We start from the raw sequence: 26,186 nt of genomic DNA on the forward strand, positions 1-26,186 counted from the left end.
ACATTGTTGACACTTTAATGACCAGAGTGGAATTTTCTACACTTTGGAGTGGAATGGGCCTAAAGGACACATCTCAGGCAACCACCACAATCTCTCTTTGGTGTTGTTTCTTGGTATCGTCAGAGACGGTTCAGACAGTTTTGTTATAGAGCATCTTTGATATAGTCTTATATAGGTATAGTGTTTACTCCCTTAGAGTCTATCTGTTGATAGAATATCAGCTATTGCTGAAGATATTTTATTTAGTATTTAGCCATGATGTTTGAATGTTCATTTGCCTAGCTTGATAATTAAGAAAAATGGCAGTTCAGAACTCAGAATCAGCTTTATTGCCAGATAGAGACTAAATATTTTGGAAAGGCCAAACATTTTATTTAATTGTCATTTTGTGTTGTTACAGTTACTCTAGAAATTGAGAATAAAAAAGTAATTTGATAAAAATTGTTTTGGTAATTTGTTGCCTAATAACTCTGCACACTAATAGTTGCCTAATAATTCTGCACACATATATTCTCCAGATAAAGACAAACCTCACTTTCCTTAGTTCAACATTCAGGTTTTCAATTATATTTTGGATTGACTGAAAGCATTGTGTTTGAGATCCTTAATAAATCATTTTTAATTTGGAAAGCCTTATAAATAACTCCACAATATGTTATTTGCTAGATTGATAAACCCCATTCAAATGGAAAGGGACATTTTTAAAATGCCTTGTTGCTACATCCTAAACAATTGCAGTTGTTCACTGTGCTGTTACAAATAAGGATGATTATCCTTTACTGCGTGATTATAATGCAGAGGTTAGAGTGGCATGTGTCGCTCTTGGCCCTCAGATAAGCCTCTAACTCTCCGCCTCCCTCCCACTCCTCTCATCACTTTTTAAGCACAGTACCATGCAGCCATAATTTAGAAACCCCTACAGCCAATGTGTGGATAGGAATGTAAATTACATTTATGATCAACGATGAGGGCATTTGCAAATGTAAGGTCATACATTAATAAATCTGGTTGAAATTGAAGGGTCAAGGGGCTTGCCCACAAACTACACCTCTGGGCTGATGGGAAATCATAATGGTAATGCTTAAAATAGACTAGCTGATGTTATGATACTTTTTGAAATGTGCCACATCAGCCTGAGTCGAGGTTTAGTTGTCTAATCCATGTTTCAAATTGCCATAAAATGGCCTGTGTATTAATATGTAAAATCAGTGATCTTTTATTGTAGAATTAAAGGGCTTAACTCAATGAGACATAGGCTTTTGGTAGATCCTTCCTCTAATGTCTTTGTGTACTTCACTTCTTGTCTCTGTGTTTTCCATTGTCTGTATTTAGGGCCTGATCACGAGTGCCATGGCTCTTGGCACTGAAATGCAAGGAACCTATTATTTTTGGTAATATTGATTTTCTTCCCGTAAAACCCATTTTTTAGGTTCTTAGGATGTCCGAAAGCACACGAACATTTGCAAACGTATGCAATTTCTGCAGTGACTATGCTCAGGCGTGGTCAGGGGGCTCTATATATAGTTTGTGTCCCTCAGTTTGCAACATGCAGTCACATATTGTTCAGCTAAATATGCTGCATGTCCTTCTCTTATAGAATCTGTTGCTTTCACTGTCATCTAGCTCTATGAAGTTTGGGACTAACAAATCAAATTTCTTTTTATCAAGTATTGTATGCACACATATTTATGTATTTGTCACATGTTTGTCTCTGCCTCACCTGTTGTGCAGTGACCACAGACTCTCATCTGTTGGCAGCCAGGACTTCTTGTGTCGTCCTTTCTCTGTGGCTAGACTCTGGACACAGAGTCTGAGTCACTGAGTTTGGGGCACTATAGCAATTATGTTTGTTTGAGGTTTGGTTTGATTCATCCAGTGTTCCAGAATTACATCTGTTGTTAATTTTATAATTTGGTTTACCCTGATTAATGGTTGGAAAGAAGTACAGGTCTGAGGATTGTCTTATTGTGCGTTACTGATCATGTGCATGTTTTGCCATGAAACAGGATGATGTAGTAACTAAACTAAGCAAATCAATGCCCCTTATCTCAAGTCACAATATAACACGATGTTTTCTACATACATGACAGGTAGACAGAAAGGTTGGAGTTTTTTTTCTTTTCCTTCACTCATATGAGAATGGATAAAGGCTGAGTTGCCATATGAAGGATTGTTTAAAATGAGTAAACTGCAGATGGTTGAAATGAATGTCAATCCAGTGGGGTGGTGATGGAGCAGTGGATAAGACACATGCCTTTGGTGTGAGAGACCTGGGTTCAATTCTCCACTGTGACACATCCACCAATGTGTCCCTGAGCGAGACACTTAACCCCTAGTTGCGCCATGCGACCTCTGATATATTTAGCAATTGTAAGTTGCTTCGGATAAAAGCGTCAGCTAAATGAATAAATGTAATGTAATTCCAACAATGGAAATCTAGCCTGAGATTTCAAATTGATGAAATAATGTGTGTCAGCTGAGGCTGAGGTTTTATGGTGTGACTGAAGATGGCACTGATTGAGTGTCTGATCAGTTGAGGGATATCATATCCTGATCACTAAATATGTTGCTGCTTATAAAACGGGTGATTGGTTCATATTTGTTATATAATGAGCGTATATAACAGGTATGATACCGAATTCAGGGTTTGAGTTATAATCTGAGCTTCGCGGGGGTATCACACCCCATTTACACCTGGTATTAAAATGCGATCTGATACAGATCTGATAGGCGAAAGATTGCATTTTATGGGTGGAGATAAATAAATAAATGAGAGAGTAAGAGCGAGAGAGAGACAAATCATTGCTTATTATGTGATTCAACATTTCCCTGTCTCTCACACACAAAAACGCACAAACACTCACACAGCAGTCCACTACTTGCCACAGATGTCTGCAATATTGCAACAAAGTTTAAGTTTCAATAGCCTGTTCAAAAGACTATTGCTCAAGGAGAGACGCAATTCTGCCCTTTCTGGTAGGTATAATATTAAAGTGTTCTTATTTTACACACTGCTGTACGCTGGCACACAGTATCACAGCATTATTATTATATAAGTTCAAGTTACCAAAGTCGATCTACTGATGCTGGACAGTTTTATAGTGGCTGCACAAAAAACGTCAACGTGCAAATATATAAATAAATTGTTCTAATAATTCTGGCCTTGGATGTACGTATGTTGCTTAGCAACCGTCATTCGCTATGGCCTACCGGCAGCCTGGTGGCTACTCTTTGTATTCATTAAAAAATAAATGTCTGTTGATGAAATAAAGTCAAATTGTAGTGCGTCTATTAGCCTACTTTCTTTTTGCATTACTTGTAACCGCTTCGCGTCAGGCAAAACAACGCCCCTTGACATAATATGATATAATATATCGATGATATGATATAATAAGCGTATACCACGGCCTGCTGGAGGCTGTGTTACATACCAGAACATATGAATTTAGAACTGCGCAGATGATTAAAAAAGAAAATTAAACTTCAGCTGATTTCAGTGTTGTTGTTGCATACTTCCAATGCCCAATGAATTGCCTGTTTCCTAACACCTTTTCAGAGGTCAAACATAGACATGAAGTCTTTGAGAAAAGCTCCACAGAGAACACACACACGTACACTCACACCCACATACAAGAGAAAAAGCCAGATGCTGAAGAACTGGAAATTGAGTTAGAGACTGTAGGGTCGGGAACGATTTCTACACATAGAGGTACATATGCCACCCAGCCAGTCTAGCATGTTGCAATGGCAGGCTAACAAATCAGAAACAGCACCTGTCAGATTTATCATGGAGCTGTCCCTGTCTATAACTGCACTCCCTGGAGAAATTTTGTAAAAATGAAAAAAGCAGTCTCAGAAAGGATACAACGGTTTGCATTATACATTTGAAGGTTGTATTCAGGCTGTCAAGCTGACGTGACAAATAAAGACAAAAGCTAAAGCCCACCGATTACAGAGGAAAAGTGAACCACAGCATCACCTGACGATTGAGAAAGAGGACAATGATATTAAGGATTAACAATGTTCCTGTAAAGTTGGCTAGGCCTCTATTCACTATTGAAATCATTAAAAAGCAGAACAGTAGGGTTATATAACGTCAATTCATTCAGTAGTAAGTTAACTAGCGTTAGCTAACTAAAATTCCATTAGAAAAAATCCACAGCTTACATTATTCTGGATTTGTTTTAGGTTTTGGAAAGTGAAGAAATCATACTTCTCCTTTGAACCTCTCTGGGTAGCGATTGCCTCATTGACCACATCTTGTGCGGATCGATCCTAAAGTATCAATATTTCTGATATGAACGTTTCCTGTTCTAGGATACTCATATAAAAAGATCGATATCTAAACTCAGTAATTTGGAGTGAGTGTGTGTTTTATCATAAGTATCTTACTGTTACCAGGATGGTCTAATTATATGCTACTCGGTTGACAGCAGCGGCGTCAGCCCTGGGCATCCGGGGCTATAGCCAGGATGTTTTTTGAAAAGCCCCGGATCTCAGAAGGGTTTTCAAAAATCAAACAACAAAAGGCCGAAAATTGAACTTTACTCGCTTAACTAACGTTACGTGTGCGGGAGTGAGCGAGCGAGAGAGAGAGAGATTATTTATTCTCTCCGGAGAATAAGAGAGAGAACTGAACTGAGAGAGAGTTTGGACGATCTTATGTATGTAGTGGTGATTAGATTCGCAGGTGTGTGTGATGGGACGCGGGTGGTTTAATCAGTGAGGGGGAAGAGGGAGGCGTGGCCCTGTTCCTGAACCTCAGTTTACATATCTTCATAAAGTGCCTCAATATTACAGACTTTTCTTTTGTGCTGCTGTTACCTCTAGCTGAAGGCAGCAGTGATGGTGTCTGCAGCAGGGGTGGGTACATCTAATGTAGGACTACTCTTAATTTCGCTACATTTTCCATTCATACCTTTTATAACTTCACCAGTCTGTAATCTGCATTTTGCTTCATTAACCGAAATGAGCTGTGATCCAGGCTGTGTGCGCGCAGTTACGCAGTAAAGCGCTGGTCGGTGTTTGTCACAGTCACAGAGCTGGGCGGATGCAAACATTTAGAAAATCAGGCAAATATCTTTTCAGTTTAAGGCTTTATTGCTCTACTAATACAACTGAAATCTAGTGAGCGCACAGTATAGCAGCCTGCGTCGCTCTTTCATGAGCCGGCAAGTGAAACACTTTCCATTAATGGCGCATTAAAAGCGTCTTTAGTCTCTGCAGAGCAAATGAAGCCTACAAACTGTAACATCTATGTCAGACGATCACTGCATTGATTGAGATATATTAAAAGTTTCCTGTTGTTGAACAGGTCATAGCTTTGGACATTAGCCTGTTTCTTTAATACACATTGGTTACTATCTGTTTTATAGCGATGTCCGACGGTAGTCCATAATGTCGCTGGTGAAACTAATCTTTCAATCAGCAGCTACCAGCTGTTATTTTATTTTTAAGATGCACAGAGAGAGAGAGAGAGAATATGGTGGATAAAAGTCCTGTTGGGTTTTACGCACGACGCACAGCTTCCTCTGTATGCAGGTTTACCTGCTTCAACAACGAGCTTCTCTCGTGTTACTGCCACAATAATTCTTTGCGTTGTGAAGATTATTTAGATGCTTCAGGAATAATGACATTGTATTGGCAGCCTGTGCTACTGCAAAACAAGTGTTTTGGTTGGCTACATCTCCATAATAAAAGGCACAGGTAAAAAAAGTTTTCTGGGCAGCAAAAGTGAGGCTATTTTAAAGTGATCTTATCAACATCTTCATGGAGATTTAAAAAGGAAAATATTTGTAGAAATAGCTAAATTACAGATAATCAGCTTCTTCACTGCATTTGCAGGAATATTTTAATGGGCTACTTAAAAAAATAAACTCATCAAGTTGCCTAGTCTAATGCAATAGACAGTCCATTTTTACTCTGATAGCCTATCTTGACCTTTCCTCATGTGAACACATAGGGGCTGTGATCCTGCACAACAAAACATGCAAGAATTAAATCCCCACACTACCATGGATAGTAGTGGTGCAACGGGTTGCAGAATCCGTGGTATGGATCCGTTCCACACGGTGCGGCACGCAGGTGGACCGCGGATTGATTTGATAGTTTATGATTTATCCTGTTTCACCTCTCAAAATATCCTTCATTCTGGAAATGTCAGAGAACCCAGTTAGATTCTGAATGTGCAGAACTTTGAACATGAGCAGAAAATCTGCTGAAACACAGGAGCTATTAAAGTCCAGGAGTTTATAACTGAATTAAAATGATTTAATGTATTATTGATGAGGTAAAAAGATGCCACATGCACATTTAAAGAGGTTACCTCAATCAGTCACGCCTGCATGTGTGTTGATTCAGCAGTGATAATATTAAAAGTTGATCTACAGGAGAAACATATCTGAAAGCAACCCAGAATGCCTGAGAGCTGCTCTGCATTATATTCTGTTACAATTTTAGATTTTAAATTGTTTTATTATACCTTTATTAAATCAGAAAAACTCTTTTTCCAAGATTGTCCTGGCCAAGGCAGGCAGTAGTACAATTGCACATTTAAGATGGAAATAAATAACCAGTTACAAGGTCATAAAATATCAAAATGTTCTTAAATACTCACCCCAATTCAGCAACACCTGAATTTTGTGTGTCCCTTTACATAAATAATTTCCACAATAAATTGATGCAGAAAAGGCAGAAATTGGTGCAGAAAAACACCAGAATGCAGGAAGTTAAGTGTTTAACATTCAACAATTTTCTGGGGGAGTACCTCCAGACCCCCCTGTTCATACTGTCACAGTTTTGTTGTTATATTATTATTATTAGACACATGACATTACAATTTAGCAACATCAAAATGAGTTAATAGTGTTGTTGTGAGTTTTGTTGTGCCGCATAAGTAGAGGATGTTTACTGATGTTTTACTGCTATACAGACTTAACTTTGGGGTGGGGGTCAATTATTATGTGAAGATATGAAGTTTTATGGGCTGGGCTAAGCCCCCAATGTTTCAAGATCCTAAAAACGCCCCTAGTTGATAGGAACTACTTTTCCTTCCGCCTGTCAAAGTCATGCTTGCTCTACGGCTCTGTGACAGAGCTTCTTTGAAGTGAGCCGCAATACTGAATATGGCTAAATGTGAAAGCAGTCACGCCTGGCTGTGAAGTTAATAATGTTGCTATGTGTGTGAAAAGAGAAATACTTTGGCAACACCGCAAACTTCGCTAAACATCTGAGATTAAGTCAAAATAATTGGATGATGTTATGAAGCAGCAGTTCTGAGCAGGATATTTTTATTATAATTGAAGAATATGACAGTAGTTTGATGTCTTGTCATTATGCAGCTATTATTTTGAATTGGTAAGACTACAGCCTACTCCTTATTTCTCTCATGAATACAGAAACGGGAGGGGGAGGTCACATTAAACTAGAAATAAAATATGTAAAAAGTATTGGTATTGGTATTGGCAATACCAGCCTGGGTATTACTTGGTATTGGATCGGATAGGAATTAAGTGGTATCGCACATGCCTAATATCTTGGAAAAATATATATAAAAAAAGCTAGAAAACGACTCCTAAGCCATGGCTTACTGAAAGGTCATGTGTCTAATTCAGTTGCAGTGTGGAGACTAATCAGTCTCACCAAATTTAATCTTGAGGTCTGGAGCTCTTACGAATACCCTGACCCAAGAGACCAGTGTTCGGTTAAATTAAATATTGATTAAATAAAAAGTAAAAATATATTTTTGTATTCATTGAAGTTTCGTAGGCTGCGTAACTTGCTTAAGTTACGTGAAGTCATTAACGTTAGCTACATAGTGTTAGCTACGCTACCAGCTTTAGCTAGCTAACAACGTTAGTGTTAAACCCTTACGGCCGATGTGCTAGCAGAGAGGGTTAACCTCCTTTGTTTTGCCCTTAGGTCTATTCGTTGCCCTTAGAGTTTGATAGGGGCACTGCATGAAACAATGTTGACTTGTACTTCTGCTCCTCCACATGAATTGACTTTGAAACCAATTTTTGGTTTTGCCACACACAAGAAACAGTTAATTACTGGTGATGTAACATATCACAAAACTCACGGTTCAGATCAATCTGTGGTCTTGTTAGGGTAAAATTTATTTTAAAATGCGCTACTTTGGCTCTGATATAGCTGCCTCTCTCTGTCTGTAGGTAATCACCACCCTGGAGTCTTGCTAAATATCCCGCCCACGGCACATCTGATTGGTTACAAGTCGTGAAGAATAGCCTATCAACACTCTGTGTGTGAACATCACAATCTGATGATCTGTTTCTATGATGACAAGCAGCCCAGTGTCGCTGTTACACCAGTGAACATGCACGAACACACAGCTACGGGGTTTCACTCAGGGACACTCTTGAAAGTGACGGCTTTTAAATTAGTTGCTCTTTGCTTACCCACTCACTGTGCTTCAGAGTTAAACACAGCTTGCATCTGTCCTTTCTATCTTTACACTGCAATCTGCATCACATTATCACGTTATGTATTTAATACTTTAATAATAATAAACAGTGGGAGAAAACTTTTTCTAATACTGAGATAAACTTTGCAATCAATCCACAGTTCACCTGCGGTCCCCCCCTCTGTTTTTTTTTCACAAATCAGTTGATAGTCACTTTTTCTACAAAACAGGCAGTGGTAGGGAGAGAACATTTTGACCTTGTTGAGCTGGTGGAGACTTGTCTTTGAGAAAGCATCTGAACAGACTCTACTCTCCTCCTGAAACATTTGACTGAAAGAGGTCATAGACCATCGCTTGCCAAGCTATCAGCCAAGGGTCACCAACTTGGGGAACATGTTGGAAAATGGTCCCCTCTTGGTACCAAACAGTTATGTTGCTGTCTGCTGTGCCTCCTCCACACCAAAAATGACGTGCTCCTTCTTGGATAATAATAATGTAATAATGCAATAAAGTATAATAAATATTCATGGCTTCACTGACCTCTGCATTCAAAGACTTAAAGAAGGCTCTCACATCAGCACCAGACAATCATCTGCCTTTTGGAGACAAACCAGTTTACCATGCACATGTTGGTTAAAAAATATGGCTCTCATTACTGCTCTCTATATATAAGCTGCCTCCTCACTCTAATTGGGAAATTCAGCGCTGTGATGGACTGAATTGTAAAAAAAAATTTTTTTTCAAATTTGAACAGCACATTCTTGACACTTCTATCACCAAACACAGGACAGGAACTCATGTCCTTACCTAAGGTTGAAAGTCACCTTAACGCTTCAAGTAAGGCCATGCTAGCTGAGCATAAAGAGGTGCACGAAGTTAAGACTCTAGCGATACAAATCCATATGGATCTAGATTTCCTAATGGCAGCCCAAAGATTGGTAAGAGATTCTAATGCGATATAAATGAGGTATCATGATTTACAAGTTAAAGAATTGGTTTCTCCATGTGTGTGTTATATAAAAATTTATGTCTTAATACCCATGTGATGGAATAACACACACTGTTAAAAAAATTAAGGGAACACTTAATCATCACAGTATAACATTAAGTCACTTAAAAGGGCACAGTTAGGAAGCAAGAGCAATTGTGAATCAGTGTCACCTGTTTTGGTGCAAATGAAAGTAACAACAGGTGGATTGCAAGACAACCCCTGAAAAAGGGAATGGTTTTGCAGGTGGTGGCCACAGACAATTGCTCTCTCCTTATCCTTCCTGAATGATGCTAGTGTCCTTGTCACTACTGGTAGCATGAGGCGGTATCTGCAGCCCATTCAATGGGGGTCCAGGGACCTTATGATGTTGTTGTTTTGCTGTTGTTGTGGTCTTTTTATAGATCTTCTATTTGACCCTATCTTGACTTATCTCAATGTGACTTCCTAGTTAGTTAAAGGTCATACAGTAGGTGAATTGCACTATATGGTGTAACAGGATGATTGTGGACAGACACCCGTATAAAGACCCTGAAGCAGTCATTATATAATTTATTTTAGTTTCTTATTTAACTCCAATTTTATACAGATTCAGGCATTATAAATCTTAAGTCACACAAACGTTCTGCAGAAAGACGAAAGGTTAGAAACTCAAAATAGGAGAAAATTGGTGAATGCAACATATTCTCTGAAATCACTCCTAATTGCCACAGAACACGTCTGTTCATACAAATGCTTCTTGTATGAGGTAAACTATTATAAGCAAAATGAAACAAATGACAATAATGATTAGGGCTAGGAATGCACTGTACACTGTGATTAGTTGTGTTTTTTAAACCTTGTCACAGGTGAGTTTTCAGATGGCTAGATGCTGCAGGCTGAGGCTTTCTGCCAAACTCTCTGCTGTGCAGATGCACATCCATCTTTGTGGCATAATAATAATTGTTATTATTATTATTATATAATATAGTTTACTGACAACAGTTAAACCTAATGAACTGTAACACACTTCAGTCTTCAAACATGTTTTGTCTTCACACAGTGGAGCTTAGAAACTATATGGGCACCCTCTTGTCTTTTACGTCACTCACATGTAATGGTAATTAGGTATTTGTGGATCTGTTTGTTTCTACATTATTTAGTTACTCAGAATATCCTGGAAGCAGTTATTATGAACAATAGGACAATAATGCATCTTGCAATTTGCAAGAATGAAGTAAACTGGAGGTGAGCACTATTTAGTTGCATCTTAAACTGTGAGCAGTACTGTAGGTTGACTGTTTTAATCATAAGTTTATTTGTTCAATCCCCAGGCCAGCTGGTTATATCTGGGCAGGGACATAAATGAGTACTACTTGCTGCTTTCCAAATAACATCTTCCAGAAGTTATGGTCACATACAACTTTTTGAAATTTTAAAGAAATGTCTCCATGATATTATCTTATCCCAACATAATGACTAAACATTTATACTGTAAAATATCAATACAATATAGCATTGGCTTATGAAAGTTCGTACTAAATGGAGACGTATGGCTCACTAAATATTTATATAAATGGATTGCCGATGGAGCTGTTGACTGACGCAACTAACCAAATTAACTTGTCTACCAGTTCTGACAACTATATCTGACCCGTTAATAAGAACATATGGAATATGGTCAACATGGTAGTGGAATTGTTTATTTCTCACTCATTCTAAACTACATGAATATTCTTTAATTTGAAACACTAACACACAATTTGAATCTCCATGTATACTGATGTAAATAAAGCCAGGAGGAAAATTATACTTTCTTCCACGTTAATTAGATCAGTTCTCCCACACAGCTCTTAGATCAGCTGGTCATGTTGCTGTTATAATATGGTGATTGGTCAGAATGTATTGTTATTTGTGTTTTTATAACAATATAACATCAGTGAGTGGCCGTACAAAATGTGCGTTTGCACAATAAATCTTCATCCAACACACAGTCACAATGGAGTCTCCCATAGTTAGTTACACTATTAGACACAGTAGAGTTTTACAGCATGACGTGTGTAACAGTGTCATATTATATATTCCAAATTACAGTATCAATAAAATGTATTACATAGTTGAATGGAAGAAGATGTGTTTTGATTACTGTTGATAAATCAGACTACAGACCAACAAAGTAAGAATCACCTGGTTTAGTGACAGTTTGTTTATAATGTAAATAACTAAATAACTTCATAACTTAACCTGCTTCTTTGTACTGATACGTTAGCATCAGAGCTTATAACATTATAACAAAACACCTTTCATTTACGTGAAGGTGGGCCTCTTTCACTTTTTTAATCTACTGCAGGATGATATGCATATCAAAATACAATTTTTAATGTGACTGAGGAAGAGTCTTGCTATTAACAAGACAACAGCGAGTTTTCTGGAGTTCCATACATATGTCAATACTGACATTCTGTTTAATGACTGAGTTTCCTACAACAACTTGTATAATGTCAGCTCTTTTCCATGCAGTTGAACAGACACATATACACATCACACAGCAGCCTGATTGATATGTGTTTCATCTACGGTCTCTGATTTGAGAGAGAAACTGTGCATGATTTTACACAGGGATGGCACAGCAACGTGACTATATTAATTACAGAAATCTCCCAACACAGCGACAGGATCAGTGTTTCACTAAACATTATACTGGAAACCTTTACACACAGACTCCAAGTTTAACAGTAAAATCACTTGGAGTCATGCAGCTGTGTCAAAAGAGTTTTCCGTTTTGTTAATTCCAATCATGTTTATAAATATTTGAAGTTTGGAAGAATATCTTGTGGTTTGGAAGAGTTTTAATATAATCAGTAACACCACAAACTGATCCATCCTATGTGCCCTGAACAAATAAACCATGTTACTCCAAATATTTCAGATCACACCTCTTCCTTTCAGACTGCAACTGAGATAGCGTTTGTATTCCCCAAATGCCTGTGGCAAAACCTTTTGCAAGCACTGGTTTCTCGTTTATGCCTGTTGTCGCTAATTTGCATCATACCTACCTGAATTTATATCTTTTCTATGTTCTATAGAGAAATTAACAATTACCACTTAATTTAACATCAACCTGAAAGTAAATGAAAACAGAAATAATTTTAAATTTTCATTTCAATTCAGGCATCAAGGGGTTAAATCAAGTTTACACGTGTGGTTGTTTTTACCCTCACGGGTCCAGTGAGCAAACCTATACTAAAACTGAACTGATATGTTACCAGCAATTATCATTCATCAAATCTAGATGCGATCCTGCTCGTTAATATAAGAGCTGACCAGACCAACGATGACAGCAGCTGCTGTGGAGCAAAGACAAATCTCTGGGCACAGACATCATTTTCAAACAGGTCAATCAGGTGTGTCACGTGGATTTTGAAAGCAAACACACAGACTGCTCAGTCTACACTTCATATTGGGGGGTGGCGATGGTGCAGAGGATAAGACCAGGGTTCAATTCCCCACTGTGACACACCCATCAATGTGTCCCTGAGCAAGACACTTAACCCCTACTTGCTCCTGAGGTGTGCGACCTTCTGACATGTACAGCAATGGTATGTCACTTTGGATAAAAGCACCAGCTAAATGATTAAATGTAAAATGTAATGTAATGTAAAAAACAGAAATTCCAAAAATAACTCCAAACACTCAGGCGCAGGAGAGGTATATGTAGACACAAACACATGCTGAAAACGTAAACACTGAAAATGTTCACACCCCACCAACAGCACACAGAGTTGGAAATAGGCTACTTGTGTGTGGGTATCTCAGTTTATGTGTGTAAAATACACATGGCACATGTAAAAAATCCATGGTCAAAATACATGTATTATGAGATCATATTTCTAAGATCAGCAAATCATTGCATATTGATGATCATAAAATAAAGTATTGTAGGTTTCCTGAAAAAGCAGACAAAGGAATGTAAAATAAGTGTGTAAAATAAATCATGGTGACGAGCACTAATGAAATGACGTGCAATAAATCTCTCTCCAATAAATAAATATCGCTTTAGGCATGTTGAACTAAATATTGTTCCAAAATCTGTGAACGCATGATTAATTGTGCATATGGTTGCCTAGATAGACAATCTGTCACTACAAGGCACATCTCTCACACACAAATCCCTGTTTTATAATGATCGCCATGATTTTATTTTGAAAGTTGGGACAGGAAGTTTCTATGTGGTTTCTATCTGCACTTTGACACGTTTTTCAGGAGGGTGGCAAAATAGCACACCTATAAAGATCAGGCAGCGACACGGTGTGGACAATAGCAATGGCAGGCAAAGGTATTTTTGAGGAGGCTTTGAGGTCCACTGAAATTACTAAATATTGTTCCAAAATCTGTGAACGCATGATTAATTGTGCATATGGTTGCCTAGATAGACAATCTGTCACTACAAGGCACATCTCTCACACACAAATCCCTGTTTTATAATGATCGCCATGATTTTATTTTGAAAGTTGGGACAGGAAGTTTCTATGTGGTTTCTATCTGCACTTTGACACGTTTTTCAGGAGGGTGGCAAAATAGCACACCTATAAAGATCAGGCAGCGACACGGTGTGGACAATAGCAATGGCAGGCAAAGGTATTTTTGAGGAGGCTTTGAGGTCCACTGAAATTACTAAATATTGTTCCAAAATCTGTGAACGCATGATTAATTGTGCATATGGTTGCCTAGATAGACAATCTGTCACTACAAGGCACATCTCTCACACACAAATCCCTGTTTTATAATGATCGCCATGATTTTATTTTGAAAGTTGGGACAGGAAGTTTCTATGTGGTTTCTATCTGCACTTTGACACGTTTTTCAGGAGGGTGGCAAAATAGCACACCTATAAAGATCAGGCAGCGACACGGTGTGGACAATAGCAATGGCAGGCAAAGGTATTTTTGAGGAGGCTTTGAGGTCCACTGAAATTACTTTACACACACACTCAGATACCCACACACATGTAGCCTGTATCCCGCTCTGTGGGAAGTTGGTGGGGTGTGAACATTTTCAGTGTGTATGTGCACATTATCAATGTGCATGTATTTCAGTGTTTTCAGTGTCTGTATTTCAGTGTTTGAAGTGCACGCGATGCAATGAGACTAGAGACAAGAGGAGAGGAAAATATCACAGTAAAACAGGAAGCAGAGAATGGATTAATAAGTTACAAGACAAAAACATAATCAAATACAGAGAAAGGGTAAACACAAATGAAAACAGGAAATTCAAAAACAAACACACAGTGGAATTAAAACACGTCACCCTCAGGGTCACTGGCAGATCTAAAAGTAGAATGGACTCTGTTCTTGCACTGTCTCCTTTTGTCTCAGCTACGACAGCTATGTTGATAGGAATGGCTGTTACCTTGGAGATATGGTGTGTTTGGGGTACGTCTTCAATCTTAGCTGTTTACAGACTGACTGTCTATGCTAAAATGCAACACATGTGCCCTCCAGATCCCAACATGGCTTTGATAATGCGTTTGATTCTAGCTTCATGTAGGATGGCTATACATATTTAGGCCAGCAAAGAATGGCATTGTATGGAATATATTGTAGAGTCTATAAGATAGCAAAGGGTTAAATATTGTAGATCAAGAGGCAATCTTCTGATTTGGTATTACACTGCATTCATACTCTGTACTGCTGATACTGTCTCCCTGGCTGAGCGTCATTAAACAATGCAGTGTCAAACACCCTGAGTGACAGCATCAGATTGATGCGGTCATATAAAAATATAAACGTCTTCATCAATATTACATACAGTATTTAACTATTTATTTCTGTCATCGTGGTGCACATTAAATAAAACCCACACTAACTGCCTGTGGCTGCAGATTTGAGAGGACATTGTGATTTCCTGAAGGGGCATCTTTCCATTTGTTAAGCTATTGCAGTCCTTGTGACTGGCAGAGCTGTTTCAGACAGATGAGACCAGTGATGTGATTGGCTGAGTGTATCTATTAATCACAGCACCCTCCAATTTATATACCACTTGACCCAGCCCTTATGTACTTTGCGCTTCTGCACGTACATTAACCAAAGTAGCAGGCACACTTGGAGATACAGTACCTATGCAGTCCGTGCACCCAAGACCTTAAAGGTTAAATGTCGACCTAGCTTGTAGCTTGTAATGCAGGCTCTTCTGTACAAAGTGTTTAGTCTTCAAGGCCAAGCTTAGAGAGCCCCGACATGTCTTCTCAGATTTGACAAGCTTCTCCAGAGCCACAGCAGACATTATACAAGTGTTTTACTATTACAAAAGGGAAGCAATGTGGTCATAAAAGCTGGTAAAATACTATAAACCTGAAGAGACAAGGGCTCACCACAAAGTAATTGAGGTTAGGTAGGTTGAGGTAGGTTAATGAAATGTTTTTCTTTTAAGCTAGAATAAGTAAGGTGGTGTAGTGTGTTGTAGATCATACGACCTGTTCTTAATGTAGATAATGATAGTCAAATAAGATAACTTACAAGGGCACAGCACGAAGACTAAATAAAAAAAAAGCAGACAAAATGTTGCATGGCATTACGCCACCACTTCATTCAGACAGGAATCCAATTAAAAATAAAAGTCAGTATGCTGAGTCTTCTATACCATACAGTCTCCCAAGCTTGGTCCACATCCATGCCCATGTTGTACTGAAGCAGCACACTACATGTTAGACCCCGTCTGTCTGAATGAAAAGATCCAGACTTAATGACATCAGTGTAATAAACACCAAAGAGAAACTCCAAGGGCACACAACTGTGTGTTGTACGCTATGCCAGGATGACTGGGTTGTCTTCAGTTATTCACAGTAATGTGTGTGTGTGTGTGTGTGTGTGTGTGTGTGTGTGTGTGTGTGTGTGTGTGTGTGTGTGTGTGTGTGTGGTAGTAGACAGGTAGGCATGCGAGCAACTGAAACAGACACAGAGGTGGACAGACAGTCCTACATGTAGCCAGAGCAGGGTTACTGTGTGGAAACGCTCGGCCTGCACCGTCAGCTTCACACCAGCTACTGCAGCGGGAATCACTGCTTAACATTCAACATGCACTGCTGCCCCGTTGGCTGCGTTTTAGAAACCCTTTCCACAATCAGGTTGTAATTGGCAGAGCTAATGAAAGGAAAGTGAAACATAGCACAAGCACCATTCATTCAGGGGCCAGGGAGTTATTACGGTGAGGAGGTCTCTGCAGTCGACATTAAGTCGGATCCTTTTATGTTGTGATTATTATTATTATTTATGTCTAAACAAAGATCTGGCAAAAGCCATGAAAATATATGCAGGTGCTTTACGTAAAATAATCACATCAGGGAGCATTCAATATTCCTTAATAACTCAAGAGGCTGATCAAATAATTGCTGAATCAATCCAGATACATAGGTAGCTATCACATTTGATCCTTTCGACTGAGCTATGACATGGCCATTTTAAATGTGATCTTGTAATTTTGAGAATTTTATCATGGACCTAAGATCAGGCAAAGGTCAGCTGTAATCTAAGAGGAAACTGTGTCTTAAAGCTGCACTAATCCATATTTATTTATTAACTGGATCAAAAGGCATGGATATGTAAACTCTGAAAGATGAGCCTCCTTTAGCTCATTGTTTTGAAAAAGTCCTGTTAAACCCACTGTACACTATCTTGCCAGCATCAAACAGCAGCAACACTTATTAGTATAAAGAAGAACAATGCATGTTGGCTAATTTATAAAAACTTATTAAATGTTTTTGCTTCATACCTCTCTTAGTGAAATGGTTTCTGTAATGTGATTTGTGATGACCCTGATGCAGGCCACAAGCTGAAACGTAAGTGTAAGTGTAAGTATCTGACAAGTAAGTGTAGCTGAAGTTCTGACCTCTTCAGACTTCCAATCAAATCAAATGAAATCAATACAAATAAACAGGTGGGTTTCACATTTGATCTTGTGTGAGTTAGGAGAAGGCAGCGTGTATACCATTTTAAATTTAAATGGTCATTTCTGACTTTATATCATGGATCAAAGATCAGGCCATTATCAGTAGTAAGAAGATACATGAAAAAACAAAATCAGAATGAGCTTAACATTCATTTTGAAATGACAGCTAATGATTAATCAGATTGACCAGGCAGGTTTCACATTTGATGTATGATGAATATGACATTTAAAATTTGGTGAAGCAAAGGTCAGCAGTAATAGACATGGGAGCTGCCCCCTGAAACAAAAATTGTTTTTTTGTGGGATTGTTTTGCTTTTATTAATACAAATAATCTAGAGTAGAGACTAACAAATATTCAGTTCATATATCAGTTTTTTTTGTCAGGCTTTTGTTTTTCAGATTAATTGTTATATACAATGTCAAAAAAATGTGTATAAGTGTCTTATTTTGTCCAGCCAACAGTCCAGACCCCAAAGCTGTTCAGTTTACAGTTTAGAGTTGGGTGTTTTTAATTGACAAATGGCCTAAATAATTATACATTATACATACATCAGTTTCAAATCAGCATCAAATTGCTGGTTGACTACTTGATTAATCTGATGTAGTAATCATATGATGATAGTCCAGAGATGACACAAAACCAGAATGGATGTGGCTTCTATTTGAAAGCATCTACAGATAAAGGATGTTTGATTGCTTAGGCTAGTGATCTTCAGTGTGTTCACTGACCATCAGTGAACCTGCAGGTCTGATGGGTGAAGTCTGCTGGTGAAGTTTGTACTCACCATCAGTGTGGGCAGCCCGGCCACCACGGCGTACAGCAGGACGGGCGGGACGGCGCTGCTGTCCTCGGGTCCCAGGTAGGGTTTGGTGTAGGTGGTGTCGTAGCAGAAAAACCCCTGCACGTGCACAGTGAAGGTGTCGGTGTACTCGAAGTAGTAGGCCAGCATGATGGTCCCGGCCATGATCACCAGCTGGAAATACAGCATGATGCAAACGGAGAGCGAAAGACATTTAATTAGAACAAACGTGTCTTTTCTCTCTCTCTCCCGCTCTCTCTCCTACCCAGCCTCCTCCTCCTCCCCGGCAGTACCGACTCCCGCTGACCGGCTCATAACGGCTCGGCTGCACGCGATGAGCCGCTCTCTAATCGTGGTGGAGGCTCAGCTCGCCCTCTGCTCGCTGCTGCTGAGACTGCAGACTGTGTGTGAGAGAGTGAGAGCAAGAGAGAAAGAAAGAGGGAGGGAGTGTGTGTGAGGGTGTGTATGTAAGAGATGAGGAGTCTCTCTCTCTCCGTATCTCTCTTTCTCTCTGTGTGAGAGAGAAAGAGAGATACAGATTAGAGTGACATGTGGGCAATAGAAGGATTGACAGCTCCCTCCATCTTGTGCATGTGTGTGTTTGTGTGCGTTTGTGTGGGTGTAAATTGAACAGAACCACGAAATGCATTGCCATGTTTAACCAAATCAGGAACAGACAGGAGAAAAGCAGAAGGGGGAGAACGAAAGGAGAAAAAAAGAAAGAAAGAACAGAGAGATGGAGAGAGGGGGAGGGAGAGAGCTAATAAATATAATATGTGCTTTGGATTTAAGTATCAAATTGACTGAGGTGGAGAAAGGGTTTCTATGGTGTGCCACTGTAACATGTAGCAAGTTATTGCTTGTGGGAAGTTTAGGTGTTCAGATTCTTTACATAAGTAGCAAATACCACGCTGTAAAAATACCTAACATTATAATCCATTATAATCTATTTACATCATCATTATTATCTCTCTATGTAATAGTTGCCATTGCTACTGGCAGAGTCCGCTAATCCTGCACAGGAAATCACATACAAGCAAACAGGGAAACACAGAAAGGGATGCAATGAGGTGCTGTTTTGTAATTTAATTGATAGACAGCTCCCTGTATGATCATTCTCTTCAGCTGTGTAAAAGGACAGGTTCACATTTTTCATGTCTGTCTTAAAATACATGCTCATAAGTTCATTGAAACTGAAATCAGTCTGGCAGGTTCGAACCCAGAACTTTCTTTCTGTAAGGTGACAGTGATAACCACTGTTTTAAGGACAGACTTATTATTTTGTGGTATTGTTTCCGGCAATCACACCCAAAGACACAATTTTAATGCTGGATAACACTGAATGATTTTCCCCCCAAGGTTTGTGTAGGCATTTGTGACCGAGGACTGAGGTTTCCTTCGGAGAGATAAGCCATCCCATAAAAGTAGTACAACTGCCTTACTTGAGACAGTATTTTGCTGGATAGTTTTTAAAATCCTACACATCATATATGAATGAAAGTTCATTCTTGACCTCAGGATTAGTAGCTTCACAAAATAATAGCTCATGTCAACTGCCATCCCTAATGTTTTGTCACATTATTAAGCCTCTTGTACTGTATCAATCATTCTGAATGGCTCTGTATGTAATCCAAAAGGCTTACATTTTCTACATATGTACTGTGTGTGGAAAGTAAAATCAACAACTCTAAGTGTTGTGTATAATGTTCCCTGCCAGACTTTCAGGTAAGTGCCAGAGACCATTATCCATGCACCCTGCAAACCCCTTGAATGTCTAGTGAGCCTTATTCAAATGCATCCATTCCATTTTTATGTTGACTTTTTGCCATACTTCCAAAAGGTACTTTTCTGTCTCACTGTGCTTGCCTTCTTTTGTCATAACTCTTCATACATTTCCACTTCCTGTCATGCTGGAATGCTTGTGTTATGTTAAATACCCACTGCTGGCTCTGTGGTTATTTATATTATCTTTTTTCTTTATTTATTTCCCCTCTATTTGCTGCAGTGACCCCATTTCCCCACATGGATCATTGAAGCCTCATCCTCTTTCATATTCCACACCCTCTCCGTCTCTTTCTCCAACACCAGAAATCTATTTATCTGCTCCACTGACATGCTGAAACCCATAAGTGAAGGATGTCAGAGGAGACAGAGAGATGGATGAAGATGGAGAGACGGATGAAGATGGAGGTACAGATGCCGAGGGTGCATGGAGTCAGGTGGGTACATGCTGACAGCTCTGAGTTATGGTTGCGATTACTGTGTCAATCTGTTATCCCTCCCCATTTCAATACTAACCAGGCCTAATCTACAGTATATGCTGCTCGCTTCATGTTCAATGTTTTTCCTACATAATAATGTCATCAGAAAGTGGTTAATTACAGCCTGCATACATTATGAATCCAGTGGTATCAGTCTGACATGGTTGTATAATTAACAATAAACCTTGATGTTCAGGACACAAGTATGATGGCGCTGGGGTGTGACCCTCCCTGGAGCTAATATTTTTCCTTAAGCAAAAAGCTCCAGCTCTGAAACAAAAATAAGACACTAACTAGTCTAGCCAATGAGCAAACAGCATGGAGGGAGTGAGAGTTATCACCAAAACAAACAGCTAATTTCTTATGCAAAATGCAAATCCTCCTTACAAATAGTTGCATCATCACACAAGCTGTATGCTCGCACTTCAGCAGAATATGGGTGTATGACAGCCACCCTCCTACACATCTACACATCACACATCCGCAGTGGCCAGTAAAATTAGAACTGTTGATTTATTTATTTTTCAGAATGTAACAGGGTCTGACGGCTCTCCTCGCGGCGCATGTTCACTGTGAATGCACGCCACCATGCAGAGACGCGCTGAGAATCTGAAATGCATTATAAAAGGCAGTATAGAGCTCTAATGTTACAGTTTAAATGGCCTACAAGCTATAGTCATGCAGGCACCGCATCTAAAGGGCGTTTAAGGTGGGGTGTGAGGTTATTGTAGGGGTGGGGGATAACAAGTTCAGCAATTAGCGTAGTTTTGGGGGGCATTCAAGAGGATTCACCAGACTGAGTGGAAAACAGATGATATGATAATCAATATAACTACATTTCTTCCTATAAAATCATTGAATAGTTGCATTTTCTTCTTAGATAATTATTGTAATCACTGAGAAAAGACACAAGAAATTTGCAAAGATAAATGCATCGTCCGTGAACATGTGTTATGAGCATGCACCAAATAATCAACTATTCCATCAGCAACCTCTGTGCGGACCAGTCCAGCCCTCATGCTCTATCAGCCAAGGTTTAGTTACAACTTTGGAAAAATGAAAGATGGAAAGCAATGGGTTGACAGTTGACTACTGAATTTAAAATGTTGATTAACTGGGCATCCTGAGCGTAATAACCATCAAATATTCAGCCAAGCCAGAGTATAAATAGTATTTTATTAGTGCTGGGCAACGATTAAAATTTCTAATCGCATGATTTTCTTGCGATTAACAGGAGGGAATTTGCATGGCAGAGCATCCCCGCAAAACTAGATGTAGGCCTATCAGGTAAAGTTATGTAGCCTATAATTTTAACTTAAGTTAAATAGGTTACAGCTGTGTGGCGCACAGAAGCTGTTGCCATAGTTACTCTCAATAGAGTGCCTGTCATTTACTTGCGGAACGCTTGTCCTCTTCTCCCACACGCTGCATCCAAGTAGTTTGCCGAAGCCTCCTTCCACTGCTTGCAGGCTGATGTACATCCCACCCTTCCTGTGACCCATGGTTTGACTGTGTGTGTATTCAGAGCCAGTGATCAACAGACTTTGAAAATAATAATAATTTTTAAAAAACTGCGTTAACATGGGATAAAATAATTGTTGCAATTACTTAATTAAGACATTAACGCGATTATAACGCATTAACGTGCCCAGCCCTATATTTTATATATATATATATTTTATAACATATAAAAGGAAAGAAGAGGAGATGCTGGATCATCAGCCAATACAAGCACAGACTCAGCTTAGTTAATATTCACTTATCCTATTCAACAAAATTTCATACCATTCTGTTCTATAGAGGTCTACTTCTTCTTAAACTCACAGATGGAGCGACTTCAAGCACTTCTTGGAATAAAGTTAATCAAGTTTACCATTTTACTTCAGCATGTTAGCATGCTAACATTTGCTGATTAGCACTTGAACAGAGCTTTAAATTCAGCTGCAGTTGTTTTAGGGACATTGGCCAAAGATACATTTGCAACCTGTGACACTTGCACTCATGCTGCACATTTAGTATGGCTGTAGAAATGCTAATTGTTTCCAGGAAATTTAGGGCAACTTTTTTCATTTCTATAACTGCAAAGTTCCATAAAAAAATTAAAAATGAACGTATCCTGGACGTATGGTAATCTTAATCTTGCATTACCATATAATAATAATAATAAAAACATATGTAAGCACATGTGAAATGTACATTTTCACATGTGAATGATAGAATATGTGTGAATAGACTCACATACATTGACTAAAAGATGAATAGCAGAAATCCCAGACATACTGTTTGCACACACAGATGTCAAAATGTCGACACACATATACAGTGTGTGTGTTATTTGTTACACAAACACACAGGATCATCCATGCAGAAAGGAGGCTGCAGTGGTGAATCTATGAACACAGTTGAGTTCTCTGCAGACCTATATGTCCATCTGTCCCTGTCCTGCTCAGCCTATGAGGAGTCCCACAGGCACTGCTCTGCTGCTAAGGCACCGATTAGGCTACACGCACACACACACACACACACACACACACACACACACACGTACTGATGTATCAGTTTTTTATTTTAATAGAATTTTTTTATTAACACACACAAACACTGTTTTAATGTTTTATTTACTGATTTAATGAAATGTATGAAAGTAATTAAAGTAAAGGTCGATGGTGTCTTTTGTGTGCTTGTTTTTTATTCAAGCAGCTGATGTTTGACATATACGAGTATCATATACGAGTATCATTATACAATGGCAGGTTGTACATCGAAATTAAAGTGTGTAGTCCCTAAATGCTATACACATAGAACATAACAGATAATTACATTTATATTATAATAGGGTAAAGTAAAAAATATAAATAAAGCCATATAGGCCTAAACAATTATACATATACACACACTAAACATGTTATATATATCTACAGACCCAAGAAATAATTGTTGTTGTTTTTTATTTGCTGAGACTGATGAGTCTTCTCTACTAAAAGAATCAGCTGATCGCCTCTCATCAATTTAAGGAGATGTGACTCTCCACTTAAACTTCAATTCATTTCATTTTAATTATTTAAGCTGATCAGTTTAATAATTTTGGCCCAAACCAGGATCATCAGTGTTTAGCTTTAGTAGCTTGTGACAAATATGGTGTACAAAAGTCATTCGGCTACACCTATTATTCCAATGTGGCAGATATCTTTATGTTTAATCAAAACTGTATAACTTATGCTACGATGTAAATATGTATCGGATCAGACTTTGAATCATTATCAACAGATCAAGATTGGAGGCATAAAACTTTATCAAGACATCCCCATCAATTTCTGACCACTATGAGGCAATAATAATAATAAACTAACACATGCATAACATGCTTATGATCCTTATGCGCACTAGAAATACAAATGATTGTACCTTATGAGTCATTATTTAAGCAAGGCAAGCTGGTTGAGTAAAAGTTTAAAAATCCTAGAGAAATCACTGTCTAAGCCAAGCAAGAACCAAATTTAATTTGAGATATTAGAACAAAAATGATAGAATGTGAAAAAAAGACACTGTCATTAAAGAAGGGCTCTGATATTTCATGAATACTGCAGGAAAGAAGCGGAGAGGACACTTTGCAACTCATGAAATTAATTTGTTAACTTAGGTTCGGGAGCGGGGCCACGCCTCAACCACACCTCCAATAACCTGTCAAGGCTACATATACCGCTCCGCTCAGCCTGCCCAGGGTAACGTTAAGTTCCAGGCAAACATCAATAAGTGTCTCAGGGGACCAGCTCACGATCCGAGGGCCTCGCTCGCCAGGATCTCCAGCTCTCCAACGAGATATCCCTGACTCATGCAGCTCTGAGGCATCTTCCCCTCAGTCGGCATCAACACCTCTCTTCCTCTTCCTCCTGTACAAACACCGGCTACTCTTCACAGCGCAGCGTGCCCTTGTCCGCAGCGCGCCCTTGTCCGCAGCGCGGCCATCTCTTCCTCCACAAACGAAGCCCGACATTAAAGACTGGACTGTCGCCTGCCTCCAGCGATTCTTCAGAGGGAAAGGCATTCCCTCCAACCGCAACACAGCTTACAGCAATACTCGGCCAACGACAAACACCAAGCCTCGTGCGCTTCACCTTCTCCGCCAGGGTCGGTCCTGCCCAGTGGCATCACGCATGTCGTCACAGGGCCTCGACGGCCACAGCTCGCATCTCCAGCTCCCCCTGGCGGGGATCAGGTTGTATTTCCCCATGTGCCTGCTCCCTCCGTGTTACTCGGGTGTTCGCAGGCTGCACTCACCTCCCGTGCACATACATCCTTTCATCCCATCATCCCTTCCTCTACCCTTCCTTCCGCCGTTTACAGCAATATGGCTTCTGCTCCTCTTTCTCTCCAAGCAGCCAATGCAGCAATTCAAGAGCCGCTCACAACTCAATGGGCCTCAATATGCGAGTCGTCGATCCTCAACTTTCTCCTTCATTTACAACTGGTCTGTCCTTACCCCTACCTCCCACCCCCATCCCTACCCCCTCCGATCTACGCTCAACAGCACACGGTTAACAGCACGCTTGTTTCAGATCGCTCGATGCAAGACAGACAACGATCCATGCTCAACAGCACACGGTTAACAGCACAATCACAATCATGTATCCAGAGATCCAAACAAACAACTCACCTGATTCAGACATCAATCCATTCAAAACAGGGTAACGTTAAGTTCCAGGCAGCCATCAAGTGTCTCAGGGGACTACCTTCCCTTCATCCATTCATCCCTACACACATCCACTCATCCTGTCTTCCCTTATGCCTTCATCCCCTCTTCCCTGCTCCACTCATCCCATCATCCCTTCATCCCATCATCCCCCATCCCTGCTCCCTTCATCCCGTCATCCCTCCCTATTCAATCAGGGCACAGCTTTCATGTCTCATCTAGGTACCGTCTGGGGGGGCTTGAAATAAGCTTGGGCGAAACCCCACAATGACTCTCTCTGCCCGTGAATCGGTTTTGGGGTTCAAGTTGGGCATTGCAGATACATTTCCTTTTCCCTTCACTGTATTGTAGAGGCCCACATCTCAAGGCTTTTTCTCAGAACATGGACAGATAAAACCAAAACTAGTCCACTAGAGTCCACTAGATTGAAGGGTTTAGGGGCGCGTGAGAATCAGTGACATTGGGGGTCTCGGGCATTATTGATGAGGCCAGCTGCTGGTGGGAAGAAACTGTTCTTGTGGCGGTCCTGATGGACCGCAGCCTCCTGCCAGACGGAAATTTCTGAAACAGTTTGTGTCCGGGGTGGGAGGGGCCCGTCACAAACTTTCCTGCTCTCCTCAGAGTCCTAGAAGCGTACAGGTCCTGGGGGGTTGGTAGATTGCAGCCAATCACTTTCTCTGCTGAGAGAATGATACGCTGCAGTTGTCCTTGGCAAAGGCAGCGTACTGGTGATGGCGGTGTAGAAGTGCACCATTATTGTCTTTGGCAGGTTAAACATCTTTAGCTGCAACAGGAAGTACATCCTTTGCTAGACTTTGTTGGACCACTGGAGTTCCTAGGAGATAATCGTGCCCAGGAAGCTCCCTAGTGTCGACTCTGGAGTCACCATTGCAGTGGTGCTCAAACATTGTTAGAAGAATGTTAAGTGATAAGGTTTCGCTTGAAGTGAAAAATGACCCACTTAAATGTGAATTTGGTGATAGTCTGCTGGAAAAACACGGCAGTGATAGAGCAAAAGATGGTCATGTTGTTCAGAAGATGAGGGAGTTGGGTAGATTTGTACTTGCTGCCAAGTCCCTTGACCACAAAGTGAGGATATTA

The 26,186-nt window shown here is 39.8% G+C and overlaps 1 protein-coding gene across 1 annotated transcript in view; it reads right to left on the reverse strand.

Moving 5' to 3' along the window:
* plppr5b (phospholipid phosphatase related 5b) overlaps nt 1-26,186 on the reverse strand; it is a 162,456-nt gene that overhangs the window by 85,678 nt on the left and 50,592 nt on the right. The window contains exon 3 of the mRNA XM_046059629.1: nt 18,120-18,308. Coding sequence (XP_045915585.1) covers nt 18,120-18,308 — 189 coding nt within the window. The remainder of the gene's footprint in view (nt 1-18,119; nt 18,309-26,186) is intronic.

This window comes from Micropterus dolomieu, linkage group LG01 (genome assembly GCF_021292245.1).
Source record: "Micropterus dolomieu isolate WLL.071019.BEF.003 ecotype Adirondacks linkage group LG01, ASM2129224v1, whole genome shotgun sequence".
NCBI classification, from domain to species: domain Eukaryota; kingdom Metazoa; phylum Chordata; class Actinopteri; order Centrarchiformes; family Centrarchidae; genus Micropterus; species Micropterus dolomieu.